Source organism: Penicillium canescens (genome assembly GCF_028828765.1).
Source record: "Penicillium canescens strain IBT 15451 chromosome Unknown utg000004l_segment0_segment0, whole genome shotgun sequence".
NCBI classification, from domain to species: domain Eukaryota; kingdom Fungi; phylum Ascomycota; class Eurotiomycetes; order Eurotiales; family Aspergillaceae; genus Penicillium; species Penicillium canescens.
Window position 1 is genome coordinate 3,834,559 of NW_026703966.1, and position 13,551 is coordinate 3,848,109.

General features: G+C 49.2%; 4 protein-coding genes across 4 annotated transcripts; all 4 read left to right on the plus strand.

The window, feature by feature from the left end:
• Positions 1–503: 503 nt before the first annotated feature.
• On the plus strand, positions 504–2,829 carry N7446_006806 (putative C2H2 finger domain protein). Its single transcript, XM_058515553.1, has 3 exons — positions 504–1,012; positions 1,060–1,199; positions 1,253–2,829. Exons 1-3 carry the CDS (start codon positions 604–606, stop codon positions 2,021–2,023), a joined length of 1,320 nt encoding a protein of 439 aa, XP_058372731.1. The 5' UTR covers positions 504–603; the 3' UTR covers positions 2,024–2,829.
• Positions 2,830–4,456: 1,627 nt separating this feature from the next.
• N7446_006807 (uncharacterized protein) lies at positions 4,457–5,628 on the plus strand (the record flags this gene model as incomplete). The annotated part of the gene is made up of 2 exons (XM_058515554.1): positions 4,457–4,604; positions 4,664–5,628. The coding sequence occupies 2 exons, from the start codon at positions 4,457–4,459 to the stop codon at positions 5,626–5,628; spliced, it is 1,113 nt and encodes a 370-aa protein (XP_058372732.1).
• Positions 5,629–8,957: 3,329 nt separating this feature from the next.
• On the plus strand, positions 8,958–9,580 carry N7446_006808 (uncharacterized protein; the record flags this gene model as incomplete). Its single annotated transcript, XM_058515555.1, has 3 exons — positions 8,958–9,009; positions 9,069–9,215; positions 9,288–9,580. The coding sequence occupies 3 exons, from the start codon at positions 8,958–8,960 to the stop codon at positions 9,578–9,580; spliced, it is 492 nt and encodes a 163-aa protein (XP_058372733.1).
• Positions 9,581–11,382: 1,802 nt separating this feature from the next.
• Positions 11,383–13,416, plus strand: N7446_006809 (uncharacterized protein; the record flags this gene model as incomplete). The annotated part of the gene is made up of 1 exon (XM_058515556.1): positions 11,383–13,416. The coding sequence occupies one exon, from the start codon at positions 11,383–11,385 to the stop codon at positions 13,414–13,416; it is 2,034 nt and encodes a 677-aa protein (XP_058372734.1).
• Between the last annotated feature and the right edge of the window lie 135 nt (positions 13,417–13,551).

The window sequence follows — 13,551 nt, forward strand, 5'->3', positions numbered from 1 at the left end:
TGCATGGCAAAATCGACCAGACACTGGAATTTGGATGCTAATAATCTTTGTTTCCAATAGAAAATACATTGGCGATACTACACCTATATCGTCCCGTTCCCAGACCGATCACGCGTTCCGTCTCCAGCCGGCCACTGTTTTCAATCTCACCCCTCGCCAGAAAATCATCCCCGCAGACAAGCTTCAAGCTCCAACCCACGGGCCCTGATCGTCTATCGCGTAGATCTACTGTGAAAAGAATCCAGATCTCTCGAAGAACCTGTAATCCCGACGCAGGGTGAGTTCCTTGCCTCGTCTTCCCACGCGCGCAGACCTTACGGTGTCCTCACCGAGCTCGATTTCCCGGTTTATGTCAGGTTTAATGAGGGGTTTCCGACTCTAACCATACTCTTAGTATCTTTGACAGAGCTTGCGACTTGTGACGGATCCAAACCCAGAAATCCGAGCCTCGAATCACCGGTCCCTACGCGCACGGGAACATTATCAAGAACAAGAGAACCCTCCGCGGAAAAACCAGCTTGCTTCCAGCCTATAGGCCTGCTGAAGGACGTCTTCGAAAGCAGTCCTTGACTACGGTCACTTGGCGACTTCCTGGGTCGGGTCATGGACTTCACGACCATCCTGAACAGGAAAAACTCCGCCGCTGCAGCAGCCGCCGCCGAAGCGCAGCTACAACAACAGTACTTTCAGCAGAGTGCACAGTTGCACGGAGCATCGCCCACGATGAAGAGCGAGTCTGGTGGCTCGGACAATCCGGTCAACGCATACCCTCCCCACGGTCCCCCACCCATGCAAATGGACGCTGGGCTGGCCGACTCCTTCTACTACGCACAGCCCACGGGCTCCACTCCACGAAACATGTCCTATGCTCCTGCAGGATACGCTGGCGAACCGCAGATGCAGCAGGAACCTGTTCCTCAAGGGAGGTCGGGCATTGACCCGCCACCTAAGACCTTCCATTGCTCGACTTGTAACAAGGGATTCGCGCGGCGCAGCGACCTTGCACGTCATGGTATGTATCTTCGAATCAATTCAATCTCGACTGCTAACATCTCACAGAGCGTATCCATACCGGAGTCAGACCCCACGCTTGCGATTGGCCTGGGTGTGGGAAGCAGTTCATCCAGCGTTCCGCGTTGACAGTGCATTCCCGTGTGCACACTGGAGAGAAGCCGCATATGTGCGAGCGTTGTGGCAAGGTGTGTATCATGAATTATAGTGTTATTGACTGTTGAAACTAACAAGCATGCAGCCTTTCAGTGACTCGTCCTCATTGGCAAGACATCGTCGAATTCACTCCGGAAAGCGCCCCTATAAATGCCCGTACGCCAACTGTCAAAAGACATTCACGCGCCGTACGACATTGACTCGACACCAAAATCACCACACTGGTACGATTGAAGAGGCCGCCGCTGAGACCGAGGCCCAATTGCGCCAAAACAAGGACCGTGGTCGACCCGGCGAAGGGATGTTCTCCGAGCACGGCTCAATCCACTCTACACCCTCCCCTGCGCAGCACCTATCCATGTCACCAGGTGGTGAACTTCCTCCTCTAAACATGCACCGCTCCGCTGGCGACTATTACATGGGCACCGGCCCCATCCCGCCTCATGTGCGCGGCGATTTCCCCCAAGCCAGCCCCCGGGCTTCCCCGACTGCGACGTCTCCCTCGCTCTCCAGCTACGGTAGTGCGCCTCATGCTCGGCCATCCATGACATCGCATCCTTATGCTCCGCCTCAGCCTCTGGAGCCGCCCGCCAACAGCGACCACCGGCCCAACAGTGTCAGCGGGAGCCCCCACATGACCAGTTTAGGCTGGGCATCTCCCTCGCATGGCAGCATGCCCTCCCCGGGCTCAGCCAACGACTTCACCTACCCCGAGCCGAGCGGCCCGGCATACCCCACCTCCATGCCGCCGCACATGTACTTCCCCAACTCTACTATCCGCCGTCCTACCAGCACCGAGCCTGAGAACTACGAAATGAAGCCTCGAGGCGACCACTCATGGTCCACAGCTGTATGATGCACACAAAGCAAATGCGCTGGACACAGCTGAAGTTCATATCCCATTTTTCCTTTGTTTTGTTACTTCATTGCATAAGCCCTTGATTCCCACGAGAGCCTTACAATCTCGAATTTCATTTATTTCCTTTGTTTGTTCTTTTGTGTTCATGCATTTTCTTATCCGTTTGTACTTATATTGATGTTGATGGGAATCCAGCACAACTGGAAGGAGTCGGGACTATCTGATCGTGTTTCCAGAATCTGGGATTTATTGCGCTTTTTCACATTGTTGTTTCAGGTTGTCAGTTGTCATCCCCTGCCCGCTTACTGCCCTTGCAAACTCTTTTTTATGTTTTCCTTTGTCGATTGCTGGCGCGTGGATGGCATTGCTTACTGGGACACGATCAGATGAGGAACTGGGACTGGAACTGGGACTGGGACTGCATCCGTGGGATAGATAGAGAAGCGTGGGATTAGGGATTTTTATCTTCTTGGGTACCAATGGATGGGTTCGGAATGGGAAAGGGGTTGGTTTTGCTTTGTTATGCTGGCTCCTGATGCGAGTGTCTTGTCTGGTCGGGATCTGGTTATGGGTTATTTATCTGTGTTTTCTTGCTCTTGTCTGTCTTTTGCTACGTTATTGTGTTTTATACATCTAATTATTGTTCGCTATGCTTTTTCCTTTGCATTTTCGCTTTCCGTCGTTTTTCTTTTCTTTTCTTTTTTTTTTCGTCTGCTTTGCTGCGCGACAAATACCATTTTCAAATGAGGTCGTCTTCCACCAGCGATCCCTTTTGTGTATGATAGATCAAGATTAATAGACTGGTGGTGTCATAACTGGATATTTCCTCTACCGAGGACTAAAGTATATTCTGTACATATCCCAAAATAGTGGTCGGTCTTCTAGAACAAGACCAGAGTGTGTAGTAACTCACTCGTCCATGGATGGATAGATATCGAGCGATCCGTGACACAAAAGCCAACGGGGAAAAGACAAAGAGACAAAGAAATACCCGAAGTCCCTATACCGAAAATCAATCAATTTGTGTGGACTGATGCCTCGCTTCCTAGAGAGGTGCTGTGCATATATGTCTGTGACACAAGACAACCTTCTGTCCCGAGGTTGCATCTCAAGCGTCGTTGTTGTACTAAGACAAGGCTTAAATTTATCTACAGTAGGCACGATACGGCCTGACAGTAATGTCCGAGATGTATTTTGGCTTGACCATATGAATTGATAGATGATCCCTTTTCAGACTCAAGCTCCAGTCCTGGCTTCTGTAGGTGTGTGTCGATTTTTGAGATCGGTTGGCTGGGATAAGCTGCAGGGTGCCCTTATATCTGCTCTAGCGTGAAAGACAGGCTGAGCAGCAAGTCCGGAGCCCGAAGAGAAATACAAAGAAACAGAGAAGTGCGCAGACCGCATTGTTTCTTGAGGATGCAAACAAATTTGCCCGAAAAATGATGCATGTGTGCCTGAGGCTTGATATCAAACTTGCCCTAAGTGCACCGCGACGATATGAGACTGCGCTACAGAGCATATAGCAGGCTAATCAGATAAGTCACTCATTCATCTGATATCAATAAAATGGTATTTTACGGACAAGTATCATTTTAGAATACCTTTTTGACTCCAATAATGGAACATACATGATTGTTCGTTGGTTGGATCTTCCAGGAAACTATAGGTAAAAACTCCCAAGATTTTAACATACTGAGAACCGGTCGCTAACGAACACCTTCTTACGCATCTATACGCGACACCTTGTTTGATTTATTAACATTCTCTCCGCCCTCCGCTATGGGTGTCAGCCGGCTTCAGGAATATGCCTATCCTCTTCCGGCAACCAGTCCTCTGCTGCCTGCCTTTTCAAAGGGCAATTGAGATATAATGGGCGTGTAATAAATAGCAATGCAGTGAATGGCACTCTTGACGCGATGAGGTCCTGGCGGGTTCGAATCTCGTGCTCCTTTTGTTTTCCCCGATCCTCTTTCTCTTCTCTTCTCTTCTTCACCCACCCTTCCACTTCATGATCCAGATCAACTGTTTTGCAACGCTTGACACATCATTCTCAAGTCTTGCTTGCCTATCTTCGTCTGTTATGGTCTCACCCTCTGGGGCAGGTTTGCCGCTCTAATCCCCAACCCTCAATCTGCCTCTGTCTCTGTTCCCGTCATTCATCCTCCACCACTTTGCTATCATCCTCCATTGGGAGATCACAGTGTTTTTTCATACACTGTACTCTCTATTTCACTGTGTTCTAACCATTACACTGTGCCTCGCCATTACGCTGTGTCTCTCCATTGCTTTGATCCTGTATTCATTGCTCTGGCTTCTCCATTGATCTGATCTCATCCGATGTCGTTCAGAATCTGTTGCTCTTGATCCATCTTTGTACCGCTCTCTACTATCTTCTGATCCGTTCGTCTCATACTTGCCATCTTCAGGACAATGGCGTCAATTCGGCAGGCACAGCTTACCTCATTGAATGGGGAGGCCCTCACTGATTCAATTCCCACTTGCTGGGCTAACGACATCCTCACAGGAATTGTGAAAGTTGCAAATGGTTCTGAATTGAGCATGGCCATCAAGCTTCAAGGTAAGTCTACACTTGCATCATTTTCTTTCTGCACAGCTACTAACTATTCTTTTCTACAGGCAGAATCCGCACCTCTATCAGCAAAGTCAGATACCTACCTTTCTTGTCCGACATCGAGCATCTTCTTGTTAATCTCGATGCCGATACCATCGAAATCACCGGAGCAGCACAGAAGAACCCTGCCATCGTCCCCGACCGAGAATTTGGATTCTCTGTGCAACTACCTGATGCATGCGGGGCAGAAAGATGCATGCACTTCACAGATGACTCCAGTCCTCAGCAGCAGTTGATGCTGCACCATCAAATGCCACCAAGCACGGTTAGTGAGAGCGAGTCGGGAAACAAGGATGAGGCTGCGGACCTTGTAAGGATCACCTACTGTGTCCTCATCACAATCTGGCAAGATGGGCACATCAAGACCCACAAAAGCCTCCCAATTCTCATCAAGCCAAAGCTCCAGCTGCTCTCCTTCCCAACAAGTGAGCAGAGTGGCGGCGAGATCTACGTGGAGAAGGAGTGGAACGACCTCGGCTTCCTTCGCGTGGAGGTATACTGCCCCGACAACTTCTATCTGGCGTGGCCTCCCAAGGCCAAAAGCGTCCCCATCAACCTGGTTGTGAAGCTTTGCTTCACCCCAATCCACCCGGCGTGGGGGCTGCCACCAATGAGCGAAATGAGCACCAAGCTCATCGCAGAGACGGCCTTCCAAAGGGCAGAGCCCAGGGAGGGCAAAAAATGGACCAGATCACAGGTCCTGAGCGCCACAACCTTTTCGGTCGGCACCGTTGCCTGGGTGTGGTCCTCCCAGTCTTTGACTGGAGGCTTCGAGTACGTTGCCTGGGTGCCCGTGCCTCTCCAATTTCCCCTCGGGGAGAATATGCTGACTTCGTTCAAGTCATGCATTGCTGGACGTGAGTTTGCCGCACACGTCGGCTTCGTCTTTGGCTTCGGTGTGGGCAAAGATGTTGACGTGGTGGTGCCCATCAGCATCGAGCCTTGCATCGAGGTCACCACGGCCCAATGAGGGGCCAATGATTTTTTTTTTTTTTTTTTTTTTTGAGCGTCCACCGCCCCTTTACTATTGATTTGAAAATGTTGTGAGAGTACTGTAAGATTCTTGTGAGACGAATATAAGAGTTATGTGAATGGCAATGGTCAAAAAAGACCCGCGCCTGATTAAAAGCGTAGGGAAGAGGTATAAGAGCCTAAAGTGACTTGGTTCTGATCACAAGTAAGTGAAAAGTAAGTCTAGTTAGACTCAAAACCCCTGATATCTAACATCCCAATTTAACACTTGACTGAGTGAAAGGGTGCTAAGTTCTATCCTCGCAACTGATTGTATGTGCGTAAGGATAACCTTCAAAAATTATTGACGGAGTAGTTCATAGACCATACATAGCTACACTATCTAGGAATAGACTATGCGCCAAAGTGAGAAGCCCTAAGCGCGAGACGTGCACACTAGTCTCTAGCAGAATAGGGTACACGAGAAACCACAACAAGACTTGGAAACCTGCTAGTACCAGCCAATTTAACATAACGTGCATAGTAGAGGACGGATACTTTTTAATCTCGCGTAGGATAGTGACATTGGAAAAATGAGAGTTGCGGGATGAATGCCTCTGGGAGTGAAGGACACTGGATGTATTGGTCTCAAAAGAAAATGCAAATATGTGATATGTGGAAGAGGGAAGAGAAGTGAGATCCAAGGGTCATGACACATCTAAATCAGATACGATTCTGATAACGAAGTCAGCTAACGTGGTGACGGTAAGGAGAAGAATCTAGGTCTTTAAGTTGATATTTTGATTCAAGCTATCTGCGTAAATGCGTGGACCGAGTTGCAATGAACGACGGAGTATGATCCCGGAAGGTTTAGTGCGTCGGTTGATGCCTCTCGCTACCGTTTTATACTAAAGACATCGAGATAAACAGCAAAATGGCGAATTAAGAGGCAGTGCAACACGAGGATAGGATTTAAGGTATCCCCGAAGACATAGACGGTTTCTTTGTTCGCAGCTAGAAGGACATGCTACCAAACTGCCACAGAGAGGCTCTTACACTTGCGCCCTTTCCTTATTACAATATGGGGGTCTTCATTATCAGTCCTGTTTGCTCTACAGCTTGCTATAATCTTGTTTCCGGTATTCTTCTTCTCTTTGTTGGCAATCAAGCATAGTGCACTGGAGTCTCTGTACCCTTCGAGACTTTCTTCAAGACTTTGAATGCACTATAAGTCGGATGTTTGTTTGGATCACTTATGATCCTTTCCGTGCGTGTTTTGCATAGCTTGTCTCGAAGTTTTAGATTAAAGCCAAGATCAAGTAACTTGCGAAAGAAGCCTTACGCATAAATATAGTTTTATCAAATTACCAGCGTGATGACAATTCTTTGAAGGCTTTTTCTTGATATTTATCCTTCAAACTACATGAGACAATATAAAATCTTGGTAATACTATCATCTTGAACCCGGCGATGAAGATTCATTAATGTGGTAAGCAATATCAATAGCAACGTTATCTGGCTGACGTCCACTGGCTCCACCGGCTAAACAAATCGTAGTCAACGACTTATTCACAGCCGGTGCCCAAGTCAGCAAGACGAGCAGCCCAAGAATGCGATTTTGGGCCAGATAAAACAATTGTACCCAGAAGAGGAGCTCTCGTCGTGTATTAATGTGTGATCGTGATGCGCAGCCAGACACTCATGCAATTTCTATTCTTAAGGAACACGCAACGAGCGAAATTATACCTATTTAGGCCCCGGTCAGACTCAATCCGAGGGGTATTATACGTGCAAACAATGCTTGCATCAAAGAATCGACATCGGCATTCGCCTAAGCAGATGAAGTTGTTAGCAAAAGTGCATAAAGAATTAGAATTTGACACCCAACCACCAGTCGCTAGTTTTGTCTCTATTAGGGTTGGATATCGGCAGTATGCAACTTTATCTCCGCGGCCACTATCACTCCGGAAGTGAGAGGCTTACTGTGAACTTTGCTAATTGGTCATCTTTTGGGAGGGTAAGTTATCGCTTGTTTTACTTTTTGTGGGAAGATGGCTGGACTTGGTGCTAGCCATCTGGAGACTGTCATGTATAAGCAATTAAAACGCACGAGCGTGGTCGATCGCTATTGATCTCCCGGATTCGCCCTTCTAGGCGGGACTTTATCGACACCCTTTATGTGAATTACGGGGTGTGTACCTGATACCATAAGTTGACAGAAGAGATATGTCAAAGTCACACGGGATTTACCAGTCAAAAAATGTACTGCTCAGGGTACACAGGAAATTAGAGAAGGTTCAATACCACCCAATTTCCCCCGTACACCTCGGATAGCAAAAGGCGGGGTGAGTGTAATGCGACTCTCGCCTAATACAGTATCGGAAAGCTTAAAGACCCGGCCGCCTATTATATCACCCACTGTTCTCATGTCAATTGGCACAACAGAACACACAATAAAGTCATTTCTGCACATTTGCCAAAGCACGAGGTACAAAACCTAGTCCTTCCGGAGAAGTCAATGCTTAGACTGCAATACAGATGCAGTCTTGGTTGGCCCTGTGTAACGTTTTCCTGCAGAAGGAGCCTTTCAGGGTCATGGCAGGGTGTCGAACTAGATTCGGTATAGGTCAGGTGTTACAGGTTCCTTGATGAGGCTGTAGCTCGTTATTTCTGGGAATAATGTGAGATGGACGATCATATCGAATGGATGATATCTTGGGTCTTGCTGTAATTCTAAGAGTGGCTGTAAGGTAGATTCAAATTGGCATCTGTTTCAGCCTCGTGCGTCTTGGCATTTCTTTGACCTTGTACGGCCCATGGATCCTCTTTGTTGCAGAACTGAACGAAGAGTACTTATTGTGTCTCATAGTTTTATTAGTCGGGTGGTCATGCTTCGCAGGAATATACTGACTGCAAGGTCTAATATGTCAGGACTCATGACCATTCTACTATATACCAGATGAAACCGCACACATTAAAATGGACTTAATCGTGGTGATGTCTCAAACAAAACCAATTGAATTTCATTCTCCGTGGCCTTCTCGTGTAGACCTCGTATTGATGTGGCGGCGGAGAACACAGACCGCGGCTAAGACTGGAAATCCGGGGTAAAGATAAACACCGTAGAGATGGGACATCAATCTATTGTGAGATCAGGTCCCCTCGTATATGGTCATCTGGACCGTACATTCTATTAAAATCCGGTGCTTTGTGTAGTTGTGTCTTGCTATAAATGTGCCGAAGGCAGGTTGACAATCCACTATATAAACCATCGAGCAAGTTCTCTTCCCAAACAAATACTGCCTCTCTAGCGATTGAAAGAGAACAATAAGAAGCAGGGGATCTAATATGCATCTCTTCACCCTTCTCGTCCTTAGCCTCGCCCACTTCACCCTAAGCAGTATGTATCCCACCACCACAACCAACTCATACAACCCCAACCCAACTAACCAACCCCAGATGCATCAGTCTGCCCAGCACCAGCAGGATGCGGCACTGCACAAGCATGCATCGGAACCGAGTTTTGCACAACAGCAACCTTCGTCTCACCCACGACAACAACAATAACAACCTGCGTGCCAACAGCCACCTGCGCAGGAGTTTACTGTAAGTGCATAGATGTGGACGTACCAAGAAGCAGAGACAGAGACCGAGACCCCATACACAACCCAATCAAAGTATCAAACCTATCTAACTACATACACGTATATTTGCAACAGCACCCTGCCAAGCAGGCGGCCCAGGTCCAACTTGTTGCTCGGGATACTGCGCAGCAACTCGGTGCCGATCGACCGACGACACTTACCCGTTCTGTAGTGAGGATAATGGACCTTGTGTTGTGGATGATCATTGCTGTTATGGGAATATTTGTATGGACGGGATTTGTTCAAGGCCTTGATGAGATTGGTAAGGGTAAGGGTGAGGGTAAGGGTATTTGGTCGGTGGAGGAGTTTGTTATGCACGTTTGGTAGTATATTGTTATTTAGGAATTTCTATTCCGTATTTGTATTTCTACAGTATGTGACGTCTAGGCTATTTTTGACACTGTAGGTTCTTGCGGGATAGGTTGTTCGAGCATCCTATCAGAGGTAGCAGGGGCATCGGCTTTCTCACTGGACGCCCTAGGCCTAGGGGGCCTTACGAGGCTTGAAAGGCCTGACGATGAATATCTCAGTGGAGATGACAGCACTGTATGCAGCCGTGACTACCTCGGTTCCCGTTGAATATTCCATCGCTTGATCTTCGGGTATGCACCCGAGATGACCTAGCAATCACCTTCTCGATATAGCTATCTTGGACGCGTGACGGTGTGGTAACACGACCGAAGACGATTGTCGCGATCGCCGTTCCATATAGCTTTTGTGGGACGTGAGTTGTCTTCGTCGATCACTGCGGCTATGGCGATATAGTTGCTTTTGTCAGGGCAGGGTGGCGAGTGCTGCGGCTGCGGCGCAGAATACCTGACTAGGTACGTTAGGGGGCGGAGTGGAGGTGATGTTTTTGGCATGGTCGGATGGGGCCATTTTGTTTTTGGTGTTCGGGGTGGAGGAGATGAAAATAGAAAGTAAAAGTGGCTGGGTTAGTGCGGAGATTATTGTTATTAAGTGCAATGTGGGATTTGGAATAAGTTAATACTGTAAAGTGAAAATGATGTTTCCCGGGCAGATATTCGGACCTCATGCAGGACATGGGACATGGGGGCCCTTTAACAATTGCATGCCGATCAGGATTGAGCAAGGATGCAGGGCTATTTCCCCTTGTCTCAGACTACACCGCAAGGGGATCCACGTCTCTTCGGCTTGTTACTTAGCTTTCTGTAGATGTTTGCCACAGCGTCATCCAGTAAGAATGTGAATCGTGATCGGATCGAGAAGACTCGAAGTGACTGGTAATACTGTACAGTGTGACGGATTGACCTGTGAAACCACAGCCAATAGTCGGGGAATGGATTTCTTTTTTCTGACTAGCATGCGTTAGGCTATATTACCTGCCCGAGACCTAAAAGGAGTAAGAGTCCGGAGGCCCACTGTTACACCTGCCTACAGGTGGACGAGAGGCAAAAGGCTGGCATTCTTGGGAGCCAGAAAAGGTCCGGGTGATCGTCGAGGGATTTGGTATGTTGGAATATCCAGTTTCAAGTGTTTCAAGTTCTTTAAGAGTCGGGACTAAGTCATTACCTGGGTAACTAATTTCCTGGGTAACTAAAAGTACAAAGGAACGTTGAGTTAATAAAGAGAATAAGTTATAAGTTAATATACGGAGTAACGCCCGGCCACACCCGTAAGTCTGGACTCGGGCTTTCTCCTCACGGTATCCGGTATTTATTGTATTCTTTGGCTACAGGCTAAGAGTAGGGGGAAAAAAGTAGAAAGAGAAACAAAGTAGAGACAAAAGAAAGAATATACTACAGCTTACAAGTACAGCTCTAACTATTACTACAACTACACCACAAATAAAGAGTAAAGAAAGAAGAAGCAAGACAAGTATTTCTATTTTCAACTGTGTAATAGTGTAATATAACGGGCCCCTGTAATTTTACCATCCGTCAGCTCTCCCCACTCTCCACTTCGCCGTGGCTCCCTCTCTTCTCTTCCTCTCACTCTCACTTCTACCTGCATTGCTCATATCACATAGCATCCTATTCTATTCTACTCATTCCTTGATCTTATGGCGTATGGTTGTGCCTCTTTCCGTGCAGTTGGCCGCCTGACCTGCAGCTCTCACGCTGCCATCCGACCCTGCTCACCTCGACCTCACCCTTCCTCTTGACCTCATGTCTACCAGCCTAGAGATTCCTCAGTCTGGACTGGCTCTCCGCTCAGGAGACCAGTCCGGAGATCCTTCCAAGCCGAGTCAGATCATGCGGTTAAACCTGGTGCAGAGCACCCTCGATGATCTGATTCAGAGCCTCCGGAAGGATCAACCGGTCCGAGTCCGCCTAGGAAAACATCCATCGATTCATTATGGGGGCAAATCCCAATCCTTCCATGCGTATCCCGAAACCCACCGATCCGAGATGTACCATAGCTCCGACGATAAACAAACCTTGTACTTTACGGGGGTCTTGAGCCATAGTCTGGAGGTGGAAAAGGCTAAAAGTGCTACTGCGGCTACGGATCAGGCCTTGGCCAATCTGGAGGAAAGTCTGAATGCATTTGAGAGAGGAAAGGAGTCAAAAAAGACGCACATTATCTCTCACCCAGATGAGCTGAAAGGGTTTCGGGGTTCCAAATCGGGCCTCAAAGCTCCATCAAGCAAAGTCGAACTGGAGAAAGATAGATTCCTCAAAGCTGCCCGCTCTTCTGCTTCTGCCAGTCCCACCTTCCCTCCCAAATCTCCCTCTCTTGCCATGGCTCCTACCTCAGCTCCGATGTCGCAAGCCAAGGATAACCCGAAGCTGGCTGCCCTCAAGAAGCCTTTGATCCATGTTCTGGCCATTCGGGCTGTTTCCATCCGGTATCTCGCCCAAACAACTCGCTCCTTTTCCGAAGACTGCCTCATTCTCGCCGAGAAGTACGGCCTCCAGCACCGCCTCGACACGACGAAGTACCACCTCAAGGACAAGTTTTACAAAGATCTCGACGTTTGGGAATTCAAGTTCCCTAGTGAGGATGATCGCAAATCTGCCATTGACAATTGTATTGGCGCCTTTGATCGCATGCGCCTGGAGCGGAGTGATCCCGCCTGGCAGATGATTCTGCCCGAAGCCGAACGCGGCAAGGGGACCTGCCTCTCTCGTCTGAAGCTGCGCACTGCTCCTGCCAAGGTCGATGCGACCACCAAAGCAGATAAGAAGGAGCCCAAGAAGGAACCCGCCAAGGCAGGCGCGACTCAGAAGCCCCGTTCCTCGGACAAGCGGGTCAAGGCCAAGACCGCCAACAACACTACCCTCACTGGCCGTGTTACCAAGAAAACCGTTGCGAAGCCTGCTACTAAGGTCGACAGCAAGATCAAGTCTGCTGAATTTGTCAACAGCTCTGATGACGACGATGAAGATGCGACCATGTCTGACGCCCCGGCTCCCGCTCCCGCTTCCGCCCCCAAGAAGCCGCAAGGACACCAGCGAACTCCATCCGCCACGAAGCCCCAGGCACCCAAGCCTCGTGCTGTCGAGACTCCATCTGCTGCTTCCAAGGTCCCTAAGGCCGAGGCCCCGAAGCCCAAGCTCGAGCCAACCAAGCCAGCCACCAAGGTTGCAGCCTCCAAGCGCCCTCCGTCTCGTCCTTCCACCTCACCCCAGAAGCCGTCCCCTCTCGGCTCGTCTCCTCCTGCAAATGCATCAAATACTACTGGTCGCAATCGTTCCGACAGCCAGAACCAGTCCTCTGGATCTTCCTCGTCTTCACCTCTGATTGCTCAGTTGGCTCGCAACAAGGTCGCTCGTCCTGCTACCGTCGCCACCAAGCCTGCACAGACCAACGGTGTCAAGAAAGTGCCCGCTGCCAATCCATTGAAACGCAAGGCGGACTCTGACCGACTGTCTGCGCCCCACGCTACTGCTGGACGTCCCACCAGTGACCTGGAGGCCAAGCGTCGCCGTGCCGCCAGCCCCTCCAGCGGTGGAAGTACCGGCAGCGCATCCCCTCCCATGAGCCACGATCTCCTGCGCCAACAGCTCCGCGAAAAATCCCAGACATTCAAGCAGTACTACACCAAGTACCGCTCCTTGCATGACTCCCTGGCGGCCCTTGCCGACCCCGCGCCAGCTGACCTAGAGCGACTGCAGCGCCAGCACAACCGCCTGCGCCGCATGAAGAAGGAGATCTGGGACGAAGACCGGCAGCTCCGTGACGGCCTCCGCTCTTGATCTAACCTCATCTTTTCCATCTGCATAACCATTCTGCATGGTTGTCCTCGAATGAACCGACAGCACCAGCACCAGCGCCTGATTTTCTGTCTTTTTTCATTATCTTTTATATTGCATTTTATCAACCCCCCCCCA

Coding starts and splice junctions, on each gene's coding strand:
- N7446_006806 (XM_058515553.1), top strand. CDS start 604: ATGGACTTCACGACCATCCTGAACAGGAAAAACTCCGCCGCTGCAGCA. Junction 1,013..1,059: donor CAGCGACCTTGCACGTCATG/GTATGTATCTTC, acceptor AACATCTCACAG/AGCGTATCCATACCGGAGTC. Junction 1,200..1,252: donor TGTGCGAGCGTTGTGGCAAG/GTGTGTATCATG, acceptor ACAAGCATGCAG/CCTTTCAGTGACTCGTCCTC.